Raw genomic sequence first — 22,441 nt, 5'->3', positions numbered from 1 at the left:
CCTTATAGATAATGTCTGTTTTATATTTATGTTTGAGTATTGTTGAGTTTGAATATTTTTGTAATTTTGTTTGTTTTGTTTAAATTTAGTTAGCTTATTACGAAAGATAGACTGTTATTTTAAACGCCATGGGCGTTGTAAAGGCCAATATGAAGGGAGAATTGTAATGGGTCAGACATTATTTTCGAGGTTTAATTTAAGTTTTGTTTGCTACTTTAAAATGAATTTCGTTTCATATAATTTGTCTCTTAATTTTAATAGATGTTTTGTTGATAAGTTTTGTGAATATAAATTAATAAAAACAATAAACTCAACGTCATTAATATTTAATGCTTGTTTATCCGCTTGCGCTTTTAGCTATTTCTGTGTTGCTCGCACACTTTTAAAAATGAATGCAATAAGCATTTCTGTAGGCTAAAGCTATACTTCACCTCTTACTAGTTTGCATTTGCTGAAATTTATTTTTGCTTTAAGTTCGTTAAGTACTGTTCACTTGAATGCTTTCTTTTTAAATCATAAAGACCTTTCTGTTTAGTTATAAAATCAAAATTAACCTATAAATCATATTAATATGTTGTAGGGGGGAGCTAGAACAATATAAGACTTTCCCAAACACATTTTTATAGGTTCAAAAATAGTGTCGGTTGTAGTTGCCAGCAAAGGACCCAGGTATGATTTTTTGTCAATATCGCACACCCCTAGGCTGCATAAACGCGCAAAGGTAAGCTATTATTAGAGTAATAAGTTATTTAAAACTTTTATGCGCATGCCCAGTTACGTGATTGGTCATGTTTCATGCGTTTATGGTGGTGTATAGTGTAATTCTTTTTAAAATGCTAGTATAAACAAGGATCGTTTTCATTTTAAAATGCTGTTTTAAAAAGCAAATGCTCTAATGTAAACAGAGCCTGAGTTAAAGCGGTTTTGTAAAGGGGAATGAGCAAAAATTGCTTCAGAACGATGTGCAGGTCTGATTCAGAACTACTGAAAGCGCTTGCATACATGAAGTATTTGCCACATGAGGCTCAACAAGCTGTTAAATCCAAGGGTTCACTTACATTTTTCTCCAGCACTATGAATGTTTAATGGGTGTTTCCAAAAAAGACACAAGAAACTGGAATTATTTATGTCTTGTGAGCTTATGCACATCGTGGTTGTTAATTGCTGTGACCTAGATGAGGATCAGATAACATTTTATGGCAAATCACAGTAGAAAACCAGTTTATTCCTAGGGGTTCACAAATTTTTTCTTGCCACTGAATGTATATATTTATATGTTTAGACACCTTACTAAAGACTGCTTGTTTATGTATAGTCTGCTTTACTAAAGCAGTCTTGTTTTGTCGCCTATATATTTGACATCTTTCAGGTGAGGGAATGCCACGTGCAGCCACCATTTGTAAGTCAAATTTTAAGGTAAGTGATCAATTTGCATCACAATGTTGTTGGTAACAAACTTGTGCTGGTTACTTTCAATTGTCTGTGACAATGAGACATTATTAAGTTTAAGTGGATTAGCTAGCTATAAACTTGCTCTGAAAGATTTTCATAAACCCTTTCTTCTGAAAAAAACTGATCATCCTGTGTTGCAGTACACATTGCGTACAGCAACAATGCATGAATTTGAGCTATATCAACCTTACATGTAGGTGCTGGCATTGTTTATATCTCATATATTGTTTACAATTAAAGGTGCCGTAGAATGTAAAACTATATTTATCTAGGCATAGATTAATAATATGAATTCTGTACATGTTGAAGACATATTGTAAGCCTCTAACATGATTGTTTCCTCCTTATGTAAACCTTGTGAATGCAAAAGACAGCTGAAAAACAGGCCAATCTCAGCATAACACCAACTGTGATGTTACAGTCGAGATGTATACCCCAACATTAAATTACACATTAAATTAATTTCAATGTTGTTACAATGCTAATAACAAAGTCGGCTATCAAAATAAGAAGCATACAGTTACAAACATCTCCTCATGTACTATTTTGAACATGATTTTAAATTACATCATACAAACCAAGTTTGATGTTTTTTTCCACATTTAAGGGGAAATTTTTCATTACCGCAACGTGTCCATGACTGGATTTGGGTTCTTTGACATGGAAATATTTATAATTAAAAAATCTAAAAAATTAAAAGCTTCAGTGCATGTTAAACTATAAACATTTACAGTAAAGAAACATGTGGTATTTCGTAATCATTGGTAAAATGTAGAGACAATAATAAGGAATATAAATGTGTCCAAGACCAATTTTCTCATCCTCCACAACAATTTTCAATCATTGTTTAAGCCCTCAAGGAACTAACATTTGAAAAAAATAGTTGTAAGGGACATAATTGACTGTGACACTCAAGATAAGCAGTTCTTATTTTTTTCTCCCCAGATAAAAGTTAAAATATTGTTTGTCATAGTACCTAGACAACTTTTTAGTTCTCATTACCGAAACATGAGTTTGTAAATGCATTTATGTAATGTAATATCATGTTGCGGTAATGATAATTTTTGAATTTTTAAATATTTTTTAAATAATCTAAAAATAATGATTAGCAAATTCAGACCTTAATCTTATATGTGCAAAAAAATTAGCTTCAAGGGCTTTTTTAAAATTCTGATGCTGGACCTCTAAGTCTGGATTTCGTGAGAATCACCTAGTTGTGACTGCTGAGTAAGCGCCAGGGCATGCAAAATCGCTAGCTCGACGTCCCGTGGCTATTGTGCCTTGCAGGCGGGCTACCAAAATGCATCTCTGTCCTGCCCGTCGGGCTATGTTGACTCATAGGGAGGAAAAATATATTTAAATGCTTTTGCATTCTCTCACAGATTTGGATGGGTAATTGGTGTATGTAATTCAGGCATCTGGTATTTGAATTGCTTTTGAACGCGTGCTCACCAGAGATGCTCACAAGTCTCTGAGCTCGAGTCCAAGTCAAGTTTGAAGTCTTTGAGCTTGAGTCCAAGTCAAGTCTGAAGTCTCTGAGCTCGAGTCCAAGTCAAGTTTGAAGTCTTTGAGCTTGAGTCCAAGTCAAGTATGAAGTCTTTGAGCTCAAGTCCAAGTCAAGTTTGAAGTCTTTGAGCTCAAGTCCAAGTCAAGTCTCAAGTCTCGTTGACTGGAGCTGGACCGGACACAGAAATCTGCTCACTTGAGCGCCTTTTTGCGGTTAAATTGTTTAACCATTAAAATGATTGCAAGCCTTAGAAACACGTTAATGATAAACTTACCCTATTTAAATTGCATATTAATCCACGAATCGCATGCGAGCCGAACTGCGGATCCGTCACAGCACTACCCAAAGCTTCAGATGAATGGCACAGTAGCGGCCGGTGCAGTCGACATGTATGTTCGCTAATGTGTGGCCGTGCGCGGAGCAGATACGTCACGTGTTGGCAGGTTGTAGGTAACGGAGGGAGGGGAATAACAGCGAGCTCATCAGATGTTTCCTAAAAATAAACATTGTTCACGAGTCGCGCGGCTCGAGTAGAGTCTGAAGTCTTTGAGGACGAGTATCAAGTTGAGTCTGAAGTCACTGTGTGTGCGATTTAAGTCGCACTCGAGTCCGAGTCTGAAACTTGAGTCCCCATCTCTGGCGCTCGCGTTACGTTCACTTTCCATTTGGGATCGTGCAAAGCCGCAAACTGTACAGGAAGCAAGCAGGACTGATTTGTCATAGTTGATCTGGCTCTGTTGCACAAAATTGCCTCCAACTTCTTCCTGTCAGTCATTAATATCTTCACGAAAAAATAAAATCTCCCGCAGCCAGCTTAAATGTGATATAGATTGCATTGAGCAGTGAAGAAAATTGATTTTGGCGTTCCCGTTTTTGGAAAAACTTTTTTATTGCAGACTTAGCAGTGAATGGAAGAGATTAAAGCATTTATTCTAATAATTGTCCTGTTTTTTAACAAAAAAAAGGCTACATAACATGTTGTTTGTCTTTCTAGTACATGTACTGGACCATGAAACAGCAGCTGGCACATCACACAGTCAATGGTTGTAACGTCAGACCAGGTGACCTGCTGGCATCAGGCACCATCAGTGGACCGGTATGTGTTTGTTTGCATATGTGCAAAAACATCATTGGTATATACAATATTTTTATGATACATAATGCATGAAACGTCTACAACTAGATTAATGATAAAAGTGTGGTCATGCTTGAAAGCTTCTAAGAAATGCCCACTTAAGGGCCGTTCAAATTATAACAATTACAATAAAAATATAGTTTTAAAAATCGTTTTATATTAAAGAGAATAGCTAATTTCTAGGGGTGTAACGGTTCGTGTATTCGAACCGGACCGTTTCGGTTCAGGGCTTTCGGCACGGTGCGCACGTGCACCGAAAGTATTTTGTGTGCGCCTGTGCGGAACATAATACGTGCGTTTCCGCACGAACATATTAAGTGGCGGAAGTCTCCGCGTTCAGCGCAAGTCTTCTGTCAAACATATAACATAATTCGGCCCGCAGAAAGATTTTTATTTACTTAGTTGTATATCCGTTTGATTATTGATGTAAACGTTTACGTGTCGTATCTAAAAGCGCATGTTAAACGCGTGTCAACGCGCTGCTTTGTTCTTTCAAAAGTGCGTGAGAGGATGCACGTCTTTCGTTGCTACGCATTCATGAGACGCGCTTTCTGTGACAGCAAGAATAAGGAATGCGTGATCAGATTTTTCATCTGCATATCACGTCAATCATATCATTGTCACAATGCGATCAGCTGGTCGGGACAGAGAAGAGCTGTAACCCGGGCTTACTCAGCTGTTACTCAGCTGCGGAGGGGTTCGTAAGTAAAGTCACAGCTTACATTGATGACACAAGCAAAGATTAGGAGAAACGTGCAAAAGATCAAAGATGGCTATGTATGCAGCTCACTAATCTCAAAATGAGTGTATAATAAGTATATCATCATGTTGCTTGCTATGCAGTTACACATAGAGCAGTAATATTATTTTTATACAGAGATGGAACATAACCAATTCAATTCTGTGAGTTAAACAATCCAAAATAAATCAAAACAGAAAATTTTTAGTGGCAAAAATGTAGGCTAATAGTTCATAAATGTATTCAGGAATTGAATTTGTTAGTTCAAGGTTTTAGTAGAAAAAGTTTAAGAGAAGGTTAAGATAAGAGTTACCTTCTGTTATAAAATAATGTAAAAAATAACTTTGCAGTAGTATTTTATTTATTATTTTTTCATTTTATATATATTTTATACTTTAATAAAGTGTTTAAAAAAGTGTAAACAAATTGTAAAAAAAAGTTTAAAGTAATAAACAACCTGCAGTTTAATGTTTGCATTTCTCCCTTACTGTACCGAAAATGAACCGAACCGTGGCTTCAAAACCGGGGTTCGCACCGAACCGTGATTTTTGCGTACCGTTACACCCCTACTAATTTCACATCACAACTATATCGATGAATATACAATGAACAATAAAGTTGGGATCACTTCCTGAGCTATTTTTTCCCCACCTGATGAACGATAAACCATTGACAGCCAATCAAATCTATTTGAACTGCACACACACTTGAAATTGCTGAGGTCCATAATATAAAATTACCTCGGGTATCCAGCGCTGATGCAGTCCCTGTGAAATTGACTACGTAATGCTTTTTCCCTACTACATTGACTTCGGCAATAGATAAGATATTAGATTACACAAACTATTAGATTAACTGTTTAGAGTATGCAAATGCAGCATGTTGAGGACATCTGCTGATTACCCTCTGTGTAAATGCAACAACAACAGATTTGAGACTGTTTAGAGTTTTTATTCAGTAACAGGTAACATGTTAACAATTGCAAAAGTTTTTATTACAAGAAGTATCCAATATTAGTTAATGCCATTACAGGTAAGTGATTTGTGTGAGTGCTGCGTGCGTGAGCGAATTAGAATAAATTTATCATTATGGTCCGATGTGGACACTAATATAGTTATCGTTATAATGTGAACGGCGCTTTAGACATGAACGGCTCTATCTTGCACCCAGCGCAATTGACTTTGTCAGTGACGCATGTATCATTTGTATTTTGCACCGGCGCACCTTGGTTTTTCCCATCACAGACACACGTCGGCAAACTAGGGAATGAACTTGCGCTCCCTGGGCGGTTCAGCGCAAAAAAGAGGCGTGTTCCGGCGCAAACCATCCCTAATGCTATTTTGCAGTTTCAAAAAACAATTGCGCCACTGACCAGAAAAAAAAGTTTAAAGTCAGTGGTGCGTTGCGCGTTGTTCATTATGCTATTTTAAGGGCGCATGCTTGACCATAATGTATAGCGTGCACAACGCGCACACACTTTGCTTATCTAATCTACACACATGCAACAGTTATTTTTGCAAATCATAAATTGTTACTCTTAAAAATATTAATACACAAGATAAGGGGAATCATAGTGGTGAGCATTGTGGTGATAGTTTTTATTTATTGTGTGGCTGCGTTAAAAAATGATCATGCAAATAACGATTAAAATATTTTCATAAGTTTGTTGTGTGGCTGTATTACGTTTATTTTATGTAAATAATAATTAAAATGTTTTCATAAGAAACCTTAATGTATATGAACTTGATTTGTAAGTGTACTTTGGGGTTGGACCTTGCTTGCGTTTCTTGAGTCCGATTTCAAAGCCCCCAAACCCTTTCAGCGGTGAGGGGGGACGCAGCGATGTCCTCTGCTGGTCGTCAGGTCCTGAGGCAGATCAACCTCCCGTTACACGGCGTGCCCGATTTATGCTGGCAAGCTTGGGATTCCCCCGTCTCCTGACATCATTGTAGCGCTTTGCGCAACGTCCTGGGGATGCCAGCTGATGAGACTGTGGCTATTTCCTCTCACGCCTGTTTAACCTACGCTGATTTGGGCGGGTTTCTCCTATCCCCATACAAAACAACTTCTCTGTCTTTGACTGCTCTTACAAGAACGTCGGTCTCCTCGGCTGTGAACCGCTCCTGGCGTACGCCTGGTAAATCCGTCATAATAATAGCAACCCGCCATGGAACTTGCGCCCTTGCGTTTAAAGGGATTGTTGGATAGCGTTCTGATTGGTTTATTTGACGTTACGCCCAAACCACACCTATGAATAATGAACCTACTTCAGACCAACCCCTTATTGATTTGCGCCTGGCGCAAGAATTATTTCTCACGCCGGGAAAATAGCAACAGCGCCCAAGATCCGCCCACAAAGTCACTTGCGCGTTGCGCTTCGCACTTGCGTTTCAGATCGTTAAAATAGGGCCCGAAGAGTGTCTGTCGGACAATCTTGGCACATATCTCTATCTGTCCCCAACATCACTGCACATCCGACTCTCCACTGGCTTCCTTTGCTTCTTTATAAAGGCATAATGCAGTATCTGAACAACAAAACTGGAAAATTTACTTTAGTGTACCTTTCTGTTGTTACTGCATTTTTCATACTACATTTTCTTTAAACCTGAGCATGATTAAGCCACACTAAAAGAAGTGAAGCAACTGTGTCATTTATAAAAAGTACATTTTTAAACTGGCATAGCTGAAAAAATCTTTTTTTTTTCATTTTTGTTAAGTTCGTTTAAAAGCAAATTAAACCAAATTAAATTAAACATTTTATTTGAAGTCTTTTTATAATTTTTTCAACCACTGAGGTTTTTTTGTCACGTGACCACATGAGGACACATTATAGCCCTTTTCACACAGACATTCCAGAAAATACACGGAAAAGGCATCCTGGATTTTTCTGGGATTGTTTGATTTTTTTGTACATTCACACTGCCATGATTAGCCGGCATCTGCAAGGTCCCGGAAAGACACGTGACCGGTTGAAAGTCCTGCCCTCTCTTCTACGCAGTGTTTGAAGTTTGCATATTATTTATTATTTCTCTCTCCAGAAACAACTCGTGTGCATTTTTGTTTATAAGATTAAAAAGGAGCGCGTGAACGCACAGTTCTATGCTGGTGAATGATCTCCGCTTCTGAGTGGATATTTGACGAGCTCCCTGATCTCTGCTTTAATAATTCTTTCAGACATTTCTCATTGTGATTGTTTATATGCATTTAAAACCCGCATTTTGAGGAGCTGAACGATATTTCTTGTTGGGATGACTCGCGGGTATTTTCGTTTGTTATAAGCTGAAATGAGCATGTGACGCGATATTCTTTTATGCTGCTGAATGATCTCTGTTTCAACGCAGTATGTAACGAGCTTACTTAACTGATATCTGCTTCAGTCCAGTTTGCTGACATTTCTTGAATGTCATGAATGTTGTAAATCCCTCATTTTAAAGAGTTGAACCAATTTCATTTTGACATGACACGCGAGTCCTCACTACAGCACGTGCGTAATTGTTTATGCGTCTCATTTATCATTTCCTGATAACTGCTTCAATCTAGTTTGCGACATTTCTCATGGTGAATGTTTATATGCATTTGATCTCCTTTTAAGGAGCTGAACCATAACTTTTGTTGTGATGACGCACGTCCTCACTACGACACGCCCATTACGACATTGTTTCGGCTTCTTGTTCAGACAGAGGTTTTTCTGTGTATCTGACTAGGTCCTCTTTCCGGCAACGATCCCAGAAGATATACGGGACGTGTTTGTGTTCACACAGACGCTTGTCTGGCAATTTTACGGGTATTTTCTGGGACCAAAGGTCTGTGTGCATGGGGTTTATGTCTGTGCCTATGTTCACTGTATGTCATTACCTCACTTTTAAAGCATGTACGAGTTGTAGCAACTCATCACTGGACAAAATTTTAATTGTAAATCAGTGGGTGCTCATGTTAACAAACATTACAGTCAAACAGAATGAACTCTTTGCAGCATACAGAAATTTTTTTTTGAACCTATTCAAAATTATTTATTTGAAATATCTTAAAGGATTACTCAACTTTCATAAAAAATCCTGATCATTTACTCACCCCCCTGCCATCCAAGATGTTGGTCTTTTTTTCTTCAGTCGAAAAGGAATGGAGTTTTTTGAGGGAAACATGTCAGGATTTTTCTCCATATAGTGGACTTTAGTGGATCTTAATAGTTTAAAGTTTCAGTGCAGCTTCAAAGGGCTCTAAACGATCCCAAAGGAGTTCAATTGAAGTCCATTATGTAGAAAAATCCTGTATTTTACCAGCACAAGTTAAAGACAAGAATAGTCTAGAAATTTCAGCATGTGAAGAATGGGAAGTGTGAGCAGAACTGGGGATGAAACACAGGTGAACTCTGGTCGAGAACCACTGACATCCAGTTTCAGTCATATTTGACGACTTACTGTAAACATTTTCCATTAGATGATTTATGTTCCCTCTCATCCTCAGCAGTCAATAAATGACTGATGCCTAATGGTGCTTATGACCAATGGACTGTGTTTGTGTATCTCTAGGATCCTGAAAGTTTTGGCTCCATGCTGGAGCTCTCGTGGAGAGGATCTAAGACTATTGACCTCGGCAATGGAGAAACAAGGACCTTCTTGAAGGATGGGGATGAGGTTACACTCACAGGTGGGCTTTAAAAGCGTTTTTTCACCACAGTGTATGTGTTAATAATAGGGCTGGGCAAAAAAAAACATTTTTGCGATTAATCGTTTTATTTATTTTTTACCTGGTCGATTCAAAATCGATTCTTAAAGCCCACGAATGGATTTTTTTCCATACTTATTTCCGCAAACATTGACCATAAAATGAACGTTAATCTAGTTACTAGTCTTCTCCACTAGATGTCACCCTCTTTTTTTTCTTGCGCGATGTTACCAATGAGCCAGAGGCAAGCCTGTCATTCATTCATTCAGTCTTTATTCTGATATATTCTAATATAATATAATATAATATTATGATATGATATAATATTCTATATAATCCATATTCATTGAGTTGAATCTAAAATCGAGTATAAAAATCGGCCCGAGAATCGGAATCAAAATTGAAATAAAATTGCTTGTGAATCGAAATTGAAATCGAATCTGAATCGATACCCAGCCCTAGTTAATAATTACAAACATCATTACAACAACATTTATTAAATTATAAAATATAAATAAATCTTATTTTCATATAGAAATAAATTTTTATGATCATTTTAACATTAAAAATGTGGTAGTTGCTGTTGGGTTGAATTGAATATGACCTCTCTGTGTCTGCAGGTTATTGTGAGGGCAGGGGTTACAGAGTGGGCTTTGGTCAGTGTGAAGGGAAGATCATTCCTGCCCTGCAACAGTGACCAGACAAAAGGCATGTCATCTACAGCTACAAACAAATTCAACATCGTTCCTACACAAAAATTGAATGTTAATACACACAAAATCCAAACTTTATAATTGAAACATGCAGTTGTTGCCTCCGTATGCTTGGAAACAGTAGTAATTCTACTTTTGGATAGGGATGCACCGATATATCTGCAAAAAAAAATTCCCCACTATCGGACATTGGCCGATTAATTAGAAAGAGACAATGATCAGTGCAGGCTATATCCTGTCAATCAAAAACACATCTGAATTCAAGCTGTGTGATTATTTTGAATAACCGTAAGACTTTCCATGATTTCTGTACATCATAATTTGAATTAGCAGATGTCATTATTAGTAAAAGAATATCGGTATCGCCACAGAAATTTTGTATTGGTGGTGCATCCCTACTTTTGGACAATTTACATACTTTATTTTAAGGTTGCTGAGACAGTTTTTTACTGTATCTTGTTACTGAATTTTTACAATAAAGTTACCATTTACCTGTATTATGTCTCATATTTGAGTAGAGTTGCAGTAGAATAAACACAAACTCTTCTCCAAATTTTAATGAGCTACCTTGCTTACTATAGCTATACTATACTAAAGGAAGCTTCATTCTTAGCATCATCGCAACTGTAATTAAACATAATGATGTCACCACCACTTACTATACCGATAGGTGCTACATATTTTTTTGTACATCAGTCTTTTTGTGTAATATTGATGTGTTTTGTCCAGGGTGTGATTTGCTGGGGGGGGGATTATATTAGCCTCGATCCTCCCATGATTAATGGTCATCAAATGGCCATATAAATGGCCTAAAGTAATTTAATATTAGTAAAAATGCTGCCACGCAGTAGTACTAAAAAAGTAAAATCAGGAGTATTACTGTCAGCGCTTTGGCTTCTGTGGCAATAGGTCATCAAACAGACTATTATCTTAGTCTGACGTCTTGTCTAAGTAGACATAAAGCCTATTTATTTTTATTTTGAGAGTACGTTGTCCATTGCATTTTTTTCTATTAAATATTATGATCATAAACAAATGTTTTCGCTTGTCTGGGGCAAAGCATAAAGAAGGAATGCATTCTGGCATGTAAAATTCTGGTTCCGTAATTGTTTTATGTAGTTTCTGTAATGGAGCCGCCATCTTAGACTCCTCTGTATTCAGGAGAGAGTATTAGCGTAGTGTACGCACTTTTCTTAGTGACGTATGACAAATTCAGAGGGCGGGGGCACAGAGCAGCAGCAGAGTAGCCTCCGTAGGCTGCGTAAGCTCTCATCCTGAATGCGGACACGACTAAGATGGCGGCGCTACCGGAAGGTAGTTATTTACGTCAATAAAGTTTTAAATATGGATATTTCTACAACAACACCGTGCGGATTACCCTCAGAAGACCTTTGTTTATCATCCTGGAGCCGTTTGGATTTATTTTGTGAAGGATGGACACACTTTTTTTGGATTTGAAGGTCGTGGACCCCGTAACATTACATTTTATCAACTGAAAGATCTAAAACTTTAACATTTTCTAAAATATCCGAAAATGTGTTTGTCTGAACAACGATGGACATATGCAACTCGGACAGCTTGGGGGTGAGTAAATCATGTGTTTAATATCATTTTTGGCCGAACTATCCCTTTCAGGGTTTACATTACCCACAAAATTTAACAAGAAAGCATCACCTGTTGACTTTGGCGGATTTGCCAAGGTATGGTGTATGTAACTTTACGTATTTGCATTCACAAAGACTGGGCCTCGTCTTCTGATTGGTCAAAGATTTTCTGTTTCGTTTTGGTTGTTTTTTGTTTCCTATAGAACAACATTTGAGAGCATACACTGACATCATTGTGGACTTCTGGTCAACAAGGTTGTATCGTGTAGATTTTGTGTAGAGAAATGAAGGAAACTGTTTCTGTATATCTGTTTCTGTGCCTCTGTGGACTGAGCTCCAGTTTCTATAGAAGACACTTTTATGTGACGCAGCGAATGCAATGGAATGATGCGCAGACGTACTGCAGAGAGCATTATGATGACTTGTCCACTACTACCACACAAGAGTTAAAGAAGATGACAAGTAATCCAAACCTTATTGATAGATATGTTTGGGTTGGAGCATACCAAAACCCTGCAAACTCCTCAGAATGGTTTTGGTCTGGAGGTGAGAAACAACCAGTTGAACAGTGGAACCCTGGAGAACCAAACCTTCTGGATCGTGAGAAATGTGCTAATATATATAAAGGGAAATCTGGACTGACCAATAATCCGTGCGATAAGACTTTATCATTTTATTGTATGGACTACTATGAAACGATAGTGGTACAGGAGAGTAAGACATGGGAAGAGGCTTTGGACGACTGCAGACAAAACTACGTTGATCTTGTCAGTATCGCCTCTGAGAGGAATATGGCAGAGGTGATAAAAAACATCACAACATCACAGACAGCTTATGTATGGACTGGACTTCGATTTTTAGCTGGTGATTGGTTTTGGGTCAGTGGTGATGATATTGGATATGAAGCCTGGTCTGTGGAGGGGGAGCTTCAGTGCCCTACCAAAAATCTCAAGTGTGGAGCTTTGGATATAAAAAATAAGGTTTGGAAACCTGCAGACTGTGAGGAGAGATTAAACTTTGTCTGTATTAAGAATTAAATAAACGGTCTGATGTTATGTGAAGAGCCTTATAAGCTCAACCATCCCTTACATTTGTAAAAAAAAATCATATATAATCTATCTAATAAGTCTTTGATCCATAAAAATGTATGGTTATAGACAATGTATAATGTTTTTAAATTATTCATAGGGTGCATACTGTAAAATGTATAAAAGAATATTTAGTGTTTAATTGAAATTTGTACAGGTACATTCTAAAAATAGCTGAGTTATTTTTGACCCATAATGGGTAAATATTGGACAAAACGCATGCTGGGATAAAAATGACCCAATGTTGGGTTGTTGTTATGCAACATGGGGTATAATTACCCAGCAGTTGGGATTGTTTTCTGTCCAGTATTTGCCCATTATGGGTCAAAATTAAGCCAGCCATTTTTCGAGTGTATGTACTGCTGGTTATGGCATAAACATGTAAGTATCTTTAATGAAAAGGCACCTTCTTGCCTAGTTGGACAAATTTTACATTTTTATTTAAAACTTTGGGAAAAAGGCTGACTTAAAAAAAATAAGTCTATTGATAACTTGAGTGAATTTAACTTAAACATTACAGCTCTTCCAACATTTTAATCACATTCAATTCAGTACATTTGTAATTTATTTAACATAAAATAATTTGTAATATCAAAAGCGATATCCAATTACTTCATTTAGTATCTTAAGTGTTCTTTATATTAAGTATGTTAAATTATATAACAATTTTTATTCTATAGCATATTTACTGAAAATTGTATTAATGGACAGATAAAGTAGATATTTGTATATCAACATTTATTTGTGATTATCTAACATTTTCAATAAAATAAAAGTAACCCTGAAAATATTAAGCCATTTAGGAAGTAAAATCTACCCAACATTCAAATTAAAATGAATTCATCCTTTGGAAAAAAACAAGGAAAATAGTTTAGTTTAGACCAGAATGAGTTAAAGCCTATATTTACCCAGCTTTTGAGCTAAAAATAACCCAATCTGGTTTGTTGTTAAAACAGTGTTTTAGTTGATCATGTTAATTTCACTGATACAAACATGTGTCTCTTGTTTGGCTGTATTTATTTGATTTGAATAAAAGTTTGCATGCACAATCTAGGGTTTGGTAATCCAAACTTTTTTGCATATGGCAACAATTTTGACAACGATGCCGGAGACAGACGTCTGTAAGGACACCCTGTTAATTTTATTTATTTGACAAAAACACAAAGATTTGTTGTAATTTTGAATGTACACAATAAAAGAAGAACCTTCACAGTTTTAAATGATGTCTAACACATAAGTGTATGATTATTATTATGGAGTATTTTAAGTTGATTCTGCTTTGATGAGGAGAAAACACGTCAAAACGCGGCACCGTGTTTTTGGACCCTTGGGAGTTAAGCATCATCTCAACAGTAATAAAACATCATTAACTGTACGTTCACACCACCGCAGACTTGAGCTTCCAAAGTTATGGGAAGTCATTCATTTACAATGGAGGCTGGCTTCCCTCAGCTGCAAGGAGCGTCAAATTCATCGGCGTTGCGTTTTGGGTGTTTTGAGCAACCAGGTTGCTCATTAGAAAATTAAAAGAAGCTCAACATTATGGTAATGAGCTATGATGTGGTTCAGTGGCAAGCAGTGGCAAAACACCAGCAACCAATCGGAATATAGCCTAGACGTTCTTCGCTGGCTGATTCTGGAGATACATACAACGTTCATACCAAAACATTCGTTCTGAGAAAACAGACCCCTCTGGTCTTTATATCTGTGCCTCTATCTTCCCATGATTAATAGTCATCAGACAGCCATATAAACGGCATAAAATAAATAGAATTAAATATAAGTAAAAACGCTGCCACACAACAGTGCAAAAACACTAAAATCAGGAAAAGATTATTAATGTCAGCGCTTTGGCTCTTGTGGCAATTGGTCAATTTTTTTCTATTAAATATTATGATCATAAACAAATGTTTTCGCATTAGTGATGCGCAGGTCGTCTCGTAGCCCGCGGGTCGGGTTGGGTCGGGTATAGAAATTGTAACTTTAATGCGGGGTGGGTTGGGGCGGGTCATTAAAAACAAAATAAAAAACAGGTATGTTGTGGCTAATTCCCTCTAGAATATATATTAAATATGTAAGCAATAAGGTACGAGAGGCTGTGGTGTATCGTGAATAATTAACGGCTGAAGGGGTTGCAAACGCGAAGCGGAGTGCCTGCAACCCCTTCAGCCGTTACTTATTCACGATACAGCACTTGCCTCAAGTACCTTATTGCTTTTATAAAACGATTACCACACAATATTAAAGTAAAAAAAAATTGTGCAACTTTCATAAAGTTAAATCAATAAAAAGCATTCCTTCCGCTAGAAAAAATTGTCCCTGACCATGAAAAAAAAAGTGTTCCAATGTGAAATATGCATGAAAGCTCAAATAAAAACAACAAACCAATATGTGTGGTTGCTAAGGGTGTTGCTAAGGGTGCAGTGATAAACAGAACTGTTGGGTGAAGCGGTCATAGCAGTGTTTTATTGTGAATAAAGCACACCTATTGACCAATCAGAATCAAGGATTGGAACTAACCGTTTTATAATTGGGAATATACATTTTTATATTTTATTATGTTCTTTGATAAGGTTAAATTATGTAGGCCTACGTGGCAACGTAACTTGTGCAACGTAACTTGATATCCCCAAACCTTTGGCATCACGTCACAGAAGCGCCAAGTAGCTCCTGCTGCCAGCCACAAAAACAAAACAAACGAAGAAATAAAAGATGAAAGACGATCTGCGGGAGAAATTAAGGTATGGAATTTGTGAATAGATAATACATACGCTGCTTTGTAAATGTTTAAAATGTTTATCATTATCCTATCTCTATATTTATACGACCATACTGGTTTCTATGGTTCATTCGCGTTTGTTGTTGCCAGTTTACAGAGCGATGTAATCTAATGGCTGCCAAGCACTTTTAGGCTGAAATAAAGCCTCTTTTTGTTTACATGGCAAATGCCTAGTATGTCTATTTTAATGGTCGCAGGGCAGTGAGGGTTGTATAAAAAGAAACAGTGTTGGGGGGTGGGTTGGGGCGGGCAAAATATTTCATAAAAGCGGGAACCTGTGGGTTGGAAAAATGCAGACCCGCGCATCACTATTTCGCATATCTGGCGCAAAGCATAAAGATGGAATGCATGCTGGCATGTAATGGAAAGCAATTTTTCAGTTAAAGCTGTACAGTATAAGTAAACCTAACTCCCCAACCCTCAAGAAGTGCTCTAGCGACAGACATTAGCTTATGGCCTTTAGTCTCCTGGCTTAGAGCATCCGACTTTCATGCTAGATCAGAGCGGTTTGAATCTCGCTCAGGGCGGGTGCGAGTAGGACTGGTTACATTTCTATACATATTTATTTAAACAGTTAAAAGAAATAGCTTAACCAGTCATGTGATTGGCCAAGGACAAAAAAGAAGGAAGAACCCCCCCCACCCCCGCACGCTTTCTGATACAATTGTGTCAAACATGGTTCAATACTGGAAGCTTTATTCAAACAGAAAATGCTGTAAATTAAGTAAATGTAATGCAACAAAGCTGACAACCATAAAATACAAGTAGGATGTTAATGCCCCTTATTACACGGCTCTCTGGAATGCTTGATTCTGATTGGTCAGTTGAGACATTTGCAGGTTCGTTCTTTTCAAATAATAACCGCTCCAAAATAATAACGCATAGCCGGACTACTTGCACGAGTAAAATCGCTCCGCGCCAATAAAGATCAATAAAGATTACTGTCTGTTTGGCGCCATCTTGTGACAAACACTCGACAACCACGACAAGACACAGAGAGCTTACTGAGACTGAACTTGACAAAATAGAGCATGACAGCTACGAAGCCAACACACAAAAAAATACAGAATGGGCATTAAAACTTCTCAAAGACTGGCTAAAAGAGAAAAAAATGGAGACAAGTCTGAAGCAGAGGATCTTAATAAGGTATTACGATCATTTTATGCATCTGTGCAAAGTTTCGCGGAAGGATAAAAATGTTAATTTAAAACAAATATGCCAATAAAATGTTTCAAATTCATATTCATGTCCAGTTTTTTTTTCTTATGTGGCAAGTAGCCATGTAATAAGCGGGATAATGTAGAGGCAGCCGGTAGTTATTGGGAAATAAGCCCCTTCAGTGTGATTCACAATGTCGGGGCTTATTTCCCAATAACTACCGGCTGCCTCTACATTATCCCTTACATATATGCGGCCAGAGCTTTGACACAGTGTTCATGGTTTGAAATGTAGTAGGTGAATTTCACAGATAGGCCCACTGTGACTTACAAGTGAGGGGTATCCCATGTCCATCATTTGCTCCAATCCATTCCAATAAAATCCTTTCAGGTCACTTTGCAGTGTCAGTCTATGTATATTATATATGTTGTTTTAACTGATATCATTGACATCTCAGAATTCTACAGGGATAAAATTTTACAGCGTTTTGTGTCTTTTACTCAACTGTTGACTTTATGTCCCGAATCCAGTCACTCCACGCATTCTCAACAAGCATATGACGAAGAACTCAGAAAAAGCGGATGACATCACCGTAGCACGAGAGCGATTCGAAAGCAGACTCCTTACGATTTCTCAAATCACTCTCGTGGTACTTTGACGTCACCTTCCTGCCGGTTTTTGGGGTGCCGCATAAACTCAAATAAACCTAACGTCTGGGATATATTTTGGATAAGCGCCTGTCTACAAACAACACAACTATACCCCCCACCATTACAAAAATAAAACTCATCAGATTTAGGTGATTAAGACGAGTCATCCCACCAAGGTCAGAAAATACGAAAAACCTTAATTAGCTGCTTCAGGTGTGTTTGATTAGGGTTGAAGCTAAACTCTGTAGAGACACCGGCCCTACAGGAGCAGGATTGGTGACCACTGCTGAAACACCTTCAAGTATGCATGTACATTAAAAAAGTATTCACTTTAATTCATTGCATTCATTTTCAATTTACATTTTTATAATGTACAATACATTTTTTTTTACATTTTAGAAAATGTATAATTAGAAATATGAACATCTGCATCAATTACGTTTTTCTTTTTCCATCTCCTTCCATATACATATTAACACTATTGCACACTTTATATCTTGTTAAATACCATGTAAAAATAAACATGATAATATAAAAAGTACTGTACAGTAATGCAGAAAAGCGCATCAGAACCATGTTTAAGCTATTAAAAACGTTCAGATGCAAAAGGAACTAAATGTAAAATTAGATGTACTAGTTAATGATATTAGGCAAATGCTATCGGTCTCTTCAAAGGTCTACGTGAATTATTTTGTTATAAGACTCAGTTATCATACATCACGTCTCTTCTACTGTAAGTACACAGAAAAAAATTTAACAAATGATGCGCGTTTAAGTCAGATTTTTATGAAGAATATGTGACTGTTTATGTAAATGGCAAAAGAAAACTTTGCCAACCAAATGTTTGCCAAAAAGCGTGCATGTGACATCAAAGTACTGCCAAAGCACAGAGAATCCCCGTCATGTTACTTCAATATCATACAGTAAGCTCAGCATAAAGTCGAGCACACATATTGTCGTTAGTATGGCCTACATGAAACACGACTGCCATCTACAGGTTTTTGTATTTCCTGCGTCTCTCACCGAACCCCCCTTCTGCAGGATCCCGCAGAATTTCGAATGTGCTCACAGCATTCTGCTCTCTGAGACATCTGTACCACTGGAGTACCTCAGCAGGTTTACTTCAGAAGACATGATCACAGCTCTGACAGATAACACCAATGAGCACAGTTTTTTTTTAAAGGAGCATTCATTAATTATAAAATGGGACAACGATCATTGAACATGTCTATAAACAGAGATAAACATGGTAAATGTATGTTTTTATTTAGTTTATGTAAATACAATCTGAGAATAACACATAGGCTACTGTTACTGGGTAACAGATAAACTCTTAGATGTTCTCTAGATTTGTTCAGACCGTGAGTAAAATCACTCAAATTCTGCCACCCAAAGCCCCAACACTGTAAGATTATATCATTTCCATCAAAAAACACAAAACTGTAAAAACCAATTTATTTCTGCATAAAAGGCCTCCTACAACAACACGTAATAGGTGAACAAATGTTTTTTTTTTACTTTTGGGACCTTCAGGATTTACATTTCGCACAAAATTTTACTAGAAAGCATCTCATGTTTACTTTGTATCGGCAGATATAAAGGTGTACTAAGGTAACTCTAAATATTTGCATTCACAAAGACTGAGCCTGATCTTCAAAGATTTTCTGTTTTGTTTTGATTGTTTTTTTGTCCTTATATAACAACATTTGACAGCGTGTGATGACATTATTGTTAACTTCTGCTCAAAAAGGTTGTATCGTGTAGATCTTGTGTAGAGAAATGAAGGCAACTGTTAGTGTATATCTATTTTTGTGCATCTGTGGACTGAGCTCCAGTTTCTATAGAAGACACTTCTATGTGGAAGACGTAATGCACTGGAATGATGCACAGACGTACTGCAGAGAGCATTATGATGATTTGTCCACTACTACCACACAAGAGACAGTGGAGCTCTCCAGTAACCCCAAGGTTTCTAGTTGGGTTTGGGTTGGAGCATACCAAAATCCTTTAAACTCATCTGAATGGATTTGGTCTGGAGGTGAGAAACAACCAGTTGAACAGTGGAACCCTGGAGAACCAAACCTTTTGGATCATGAGAAATGCACTATTATAGTAAAAGGGGATTCTGGACTGACCAATGTTCCGTGCGATTGGACTCAATCATTTTATTGTATGGACTACTATGAAACGGTAGTGGTACAGGAGAGTAAGACATGGGAAGAGGCTCTGGACCACTGCAGACAAAACTACATTGATCTTGTTAGTATCGCCTCTGAGAGGAATATGGCAGAGGTGATAAAAAACATCACAACATCACAGACAGCTTATGTATGGACTGGACTACGATTTTTAGCTGGTGATTGGTTTTGGGTCAGTGGTGATGATATTGGATATGAAGCCTGGTCTGTGGATGGGGAGCTACTGTGCCCTCCCAAAAATCTCAGGTGTGGAGCTTTGGATATAAAAAATAAGGTTTGGCAACCTACAGACTGTGAGGAAAGATTAAACTTTGTCTGTATTAAGAATTAAATAAACTGTTTGAAATAGATATTCTGATATATGACACTTTTATGTTATGTTATGTTATGTTATGTTATGTTATGTTATGTTATGTTAAGAACCTTATAAGCTCAACATTTCCATATAATTGTAAAAAACAGATTTCCTAATAAGTCTTTAATCCATAAAACATGTATGGTTATAGATAATGTATGTTTTCAGTTATACTGTAAAAAACCACAGCATTTTATGTTACTTTAAGTTTTACTTTAACAATTTCAACTTGATATTACAAGTTAAGTCAAGTTATTACAAGCCAAAACTTAAAATAGTAGGTTGAACTGACTTGCAAAACCAAGTTGTTTTACAGTACCTTTTACAGTGTGAGTGCAAACTGTAAAATGCCTTATAAAACTGTATTGATATGCTGATTTTTTTTAAGACATACTCTCTTTATTTTACATTTAGTACAATACTTTTTTCTGGTATATTTACTGCTTTATTTGCAATAAACTTATTAGACAAAAAAAGTAATGCATATTGATAACTTGAGTGAATTTAACTCAAACATTGCAGCTCTTCCAACATTTTAATCATATTCAATTCACTAAATTTGTAATTTATTTAACATAAAATAATTTGCTATATTAATAGCTATCCAATTACTCCATTCAGTAACTTAAGTGTTTTACTTTGCTTTATATTTAGTTTATTTAATGATATTATAACATACAATTTTTGTTCTATAGCATGTTTATGAAAAATATTATTTATGGAGAAATAAAGTAGAGATTTTTTTATCAACATATATTTGTGATTTATTTAACATTTGCAAAAAAAAAAAAAAATTAGGCCATTTAGGAAGTAAAATCCTCCAAACATTTAAATTAAAATTTATTCCTATTTTAATTTAGCCCAGAATGTGTTATGTCCTATATGTACCCAGCCGTTGAGCAAAAAATTACCCAATATAAGTTATTGTTAAACCAGTATTGTTTCAGAGTGTAGTTAGCCATTTGAGTAAGAGTTAGCCACACTCTTACTTGGCTCTATATTCAATTTGCATTAAAGTTTGAATGCACCATCTAGAGTGCAAATTTGTCAATGATCTAAAATGAAGTGAGGCTATTTCTCAGCAATCCAGTGGTGTATTGCGACAGAAACTGGTCTTATTTGATCTTGTAGGCACTTCGTAGTCGTCTCTTTTAGCATAAACCCTTTTGATGCGTCTGCAGCAGGCACGTATTTTGACATGACGCATAATACACATACAGTAGGTTCACATGACATGGCAAACACATATTTTGACATGACGAGCCACACACACGACAAGCTACATACATGTTTTGATAAGATTATTCGCAAATGGATCAAACACAAAACAACTGTCAATCTCCCTCGGTCTGGGGCTCCATGCAAGATCTCACCTTGTGGAGTTTCAATGATCATGAGGACTGTGAGGAATCAGTCCAGAACTACATGGGAGGATCTTGTCAATGATCTCAAGGCAGCTGGGACCATAGTCACCAAAAAAACAACTGGGACCATAGTCACCAAGAAAACAACTGGGAACACACTACGCTGTGAAGGACTGAAATCCTGCAGCACTTGCAAGGTCCCCCTGCTCAAGAAAGCACATGTACAAGGCTTGTCTGAAGTTTGCCAATAAACATCTGAATGATTCAGAGGAGAAAATGTTGTGGTCAGATGAGTTCTTTGGTATCAACTAAACTTGCCATGTTTGGAGGAGTAGGAATGCTGCCTATGACCCCAAGAACACCACCTCCTCATCAAACAAATAAGGGGACAGGACAACTGTAGTGCATCAAGGGGGTGATGGTACCATGTACCATCAAATCTTGAGGAGAACCTCCGTCCCTTAGCCAGGGCATTGAAAATGGGTCATGTTTTTTTTTTCATTTTACAATTAAATTTCCTTAACAAACAACCTTAAAATAAGTGAAAAGAAACATTGTGACCCTATCTGTGAAATCCAGGTTAAAGTCTCATAATCTAAAGATGAGTTTAGTAGTATCAAAGTATTCCTCTTGGTCTCCTGTTTAAAGGGGACAGAGAATGAAAAACCATTTTTACCTTGTCTTTGTTGAAAAAATGGTAGTCTACCCGCATTCACAAACATACAAAAAGTGCTAACATGCTAAACATCTCAGTCTCATAGAAATTCCTCTTTTAGAAATGTCAGCCAGAAAACGGCCCAATCTGAAAAACTGCTGCTTATGACATCACAGGCATCTCCCTGCCCCTCCACTTTAAAACAATTGGCTACATTTTTTGAGTGGCAGCAAAGTCAGCCAATCAGTAATGAGATTGCAAGTTAAGCCAGTAGGGGGAGCCAAATAGGTGAAAAACCACTTGTTTAAAATCCCCTACCCTAATAGAGCTATCTGAGAAAGGTTTTTAGGAAGCTTCTAAGGCATAACAGACCCAAACA

At 37.0% G+C, this 22,441-nt stretch overlaps 3 protein-coding genes across 3 annotated transcripts in view; all 3 read left to right on the top strand.

Moving 5' to 3' along the window:
- Nucleotides 1-10,708, top strand: part of fah (fumarylacetoacetate hydrolase (fumarylacetoacetase)) — a 32,464-nt gene extending 21,756 nt beyond the window's left edge. The window contains exons 11-14 of the mRNA XM_065294280.2: nt 1,370-1,416; nt 3,954-4,055; nt 9,363-9,480; nt 10,119-10,708. Of these exons, the coding sequence (XP_065150352.1) occupies nt 1,370-1,416; nt 3,954-4,055; nt 9,363-9,480; nt 10,119-10,195 (344 nt within the window). The 3' untranslated portion in view covers nt 10,196-10,708. The remainder of the gene's footprint in view (nt 1-1,369; nt 1,417-3,953; nt 4,056-9,362; nt 9,481-10,118) is intronic.
- Nucleotides 10,709-11,653: 945 nt separating this feature from the next.
- LOC135731444 (secretory phospholipase A2 receptor-like) lies at nt 11,654-13,532 on the top strand. Its single transcript, XM_065249432.2, has one exon. It carries the CDS (start codon nt 12,100-12,102, stop codon nt 12,850-12,852), a length of 753 nt encoding a protein of 250 aa, XP_065105504.2. The 5' UTR covers nt 11,654-12,099; the 3' UTR covers nt 12,853-13,532.
- A 5,737-nt stretch (nt 13,533-19,269) lies between these two features.
- On the top strand, nt 19,270-20,019 carry LOC135783407 (L-selectin-like). The gene has a single exon (XM_065294084.1). The coding sequence runs from the start codon at nt 19,270-19,272 to the stop codon at nt 20,017-20,019; it is 750 nt and encodes a 249-aa protein (XP_065150156.1).
- The last annotated feature ends 2,422 nt before the right edge of the window (nt 20,020-22,441 follow it).

This window comes from Paramisgurnus dabryanus, chromosome 2 (genome assembly GCF_030506205.2).
Source record: "Paramisgurnus dabryanus chromosome 2, PD_genome_1.1, whole genome shotgun sequence".
Taxonomy (NCBI): domain Eukaryota; kingdom Metazoa; phylum Chordata; class Actinopteri; order Cypriniformes; family Cobitidae; genus Paramisgurnus; species Paramisgurnus dabryanus.
The sequence above is the reverse complement of the archived record's forward strand: the minus strand, read 5'-3'. Positions and strand labels throughout refer to the sequence as shown.

Excerpts from the sequence above, each read along its gene's own strand:
- LOC135731444 (XM_065249432.2), top strand. The coding sequence starts at position 12,100 with ATGAAGGAAACTGTTTCTGTATATCTGTTTCTGTGCCTCTGTGGACTG.
- LOC135783407 (XM_065294084.1), top strand. The coding sequence starts at position 19,270 with ATGAAGGCAACTGTTAGTGTATATCTATTTTTGTGCATCTGTGGACTG.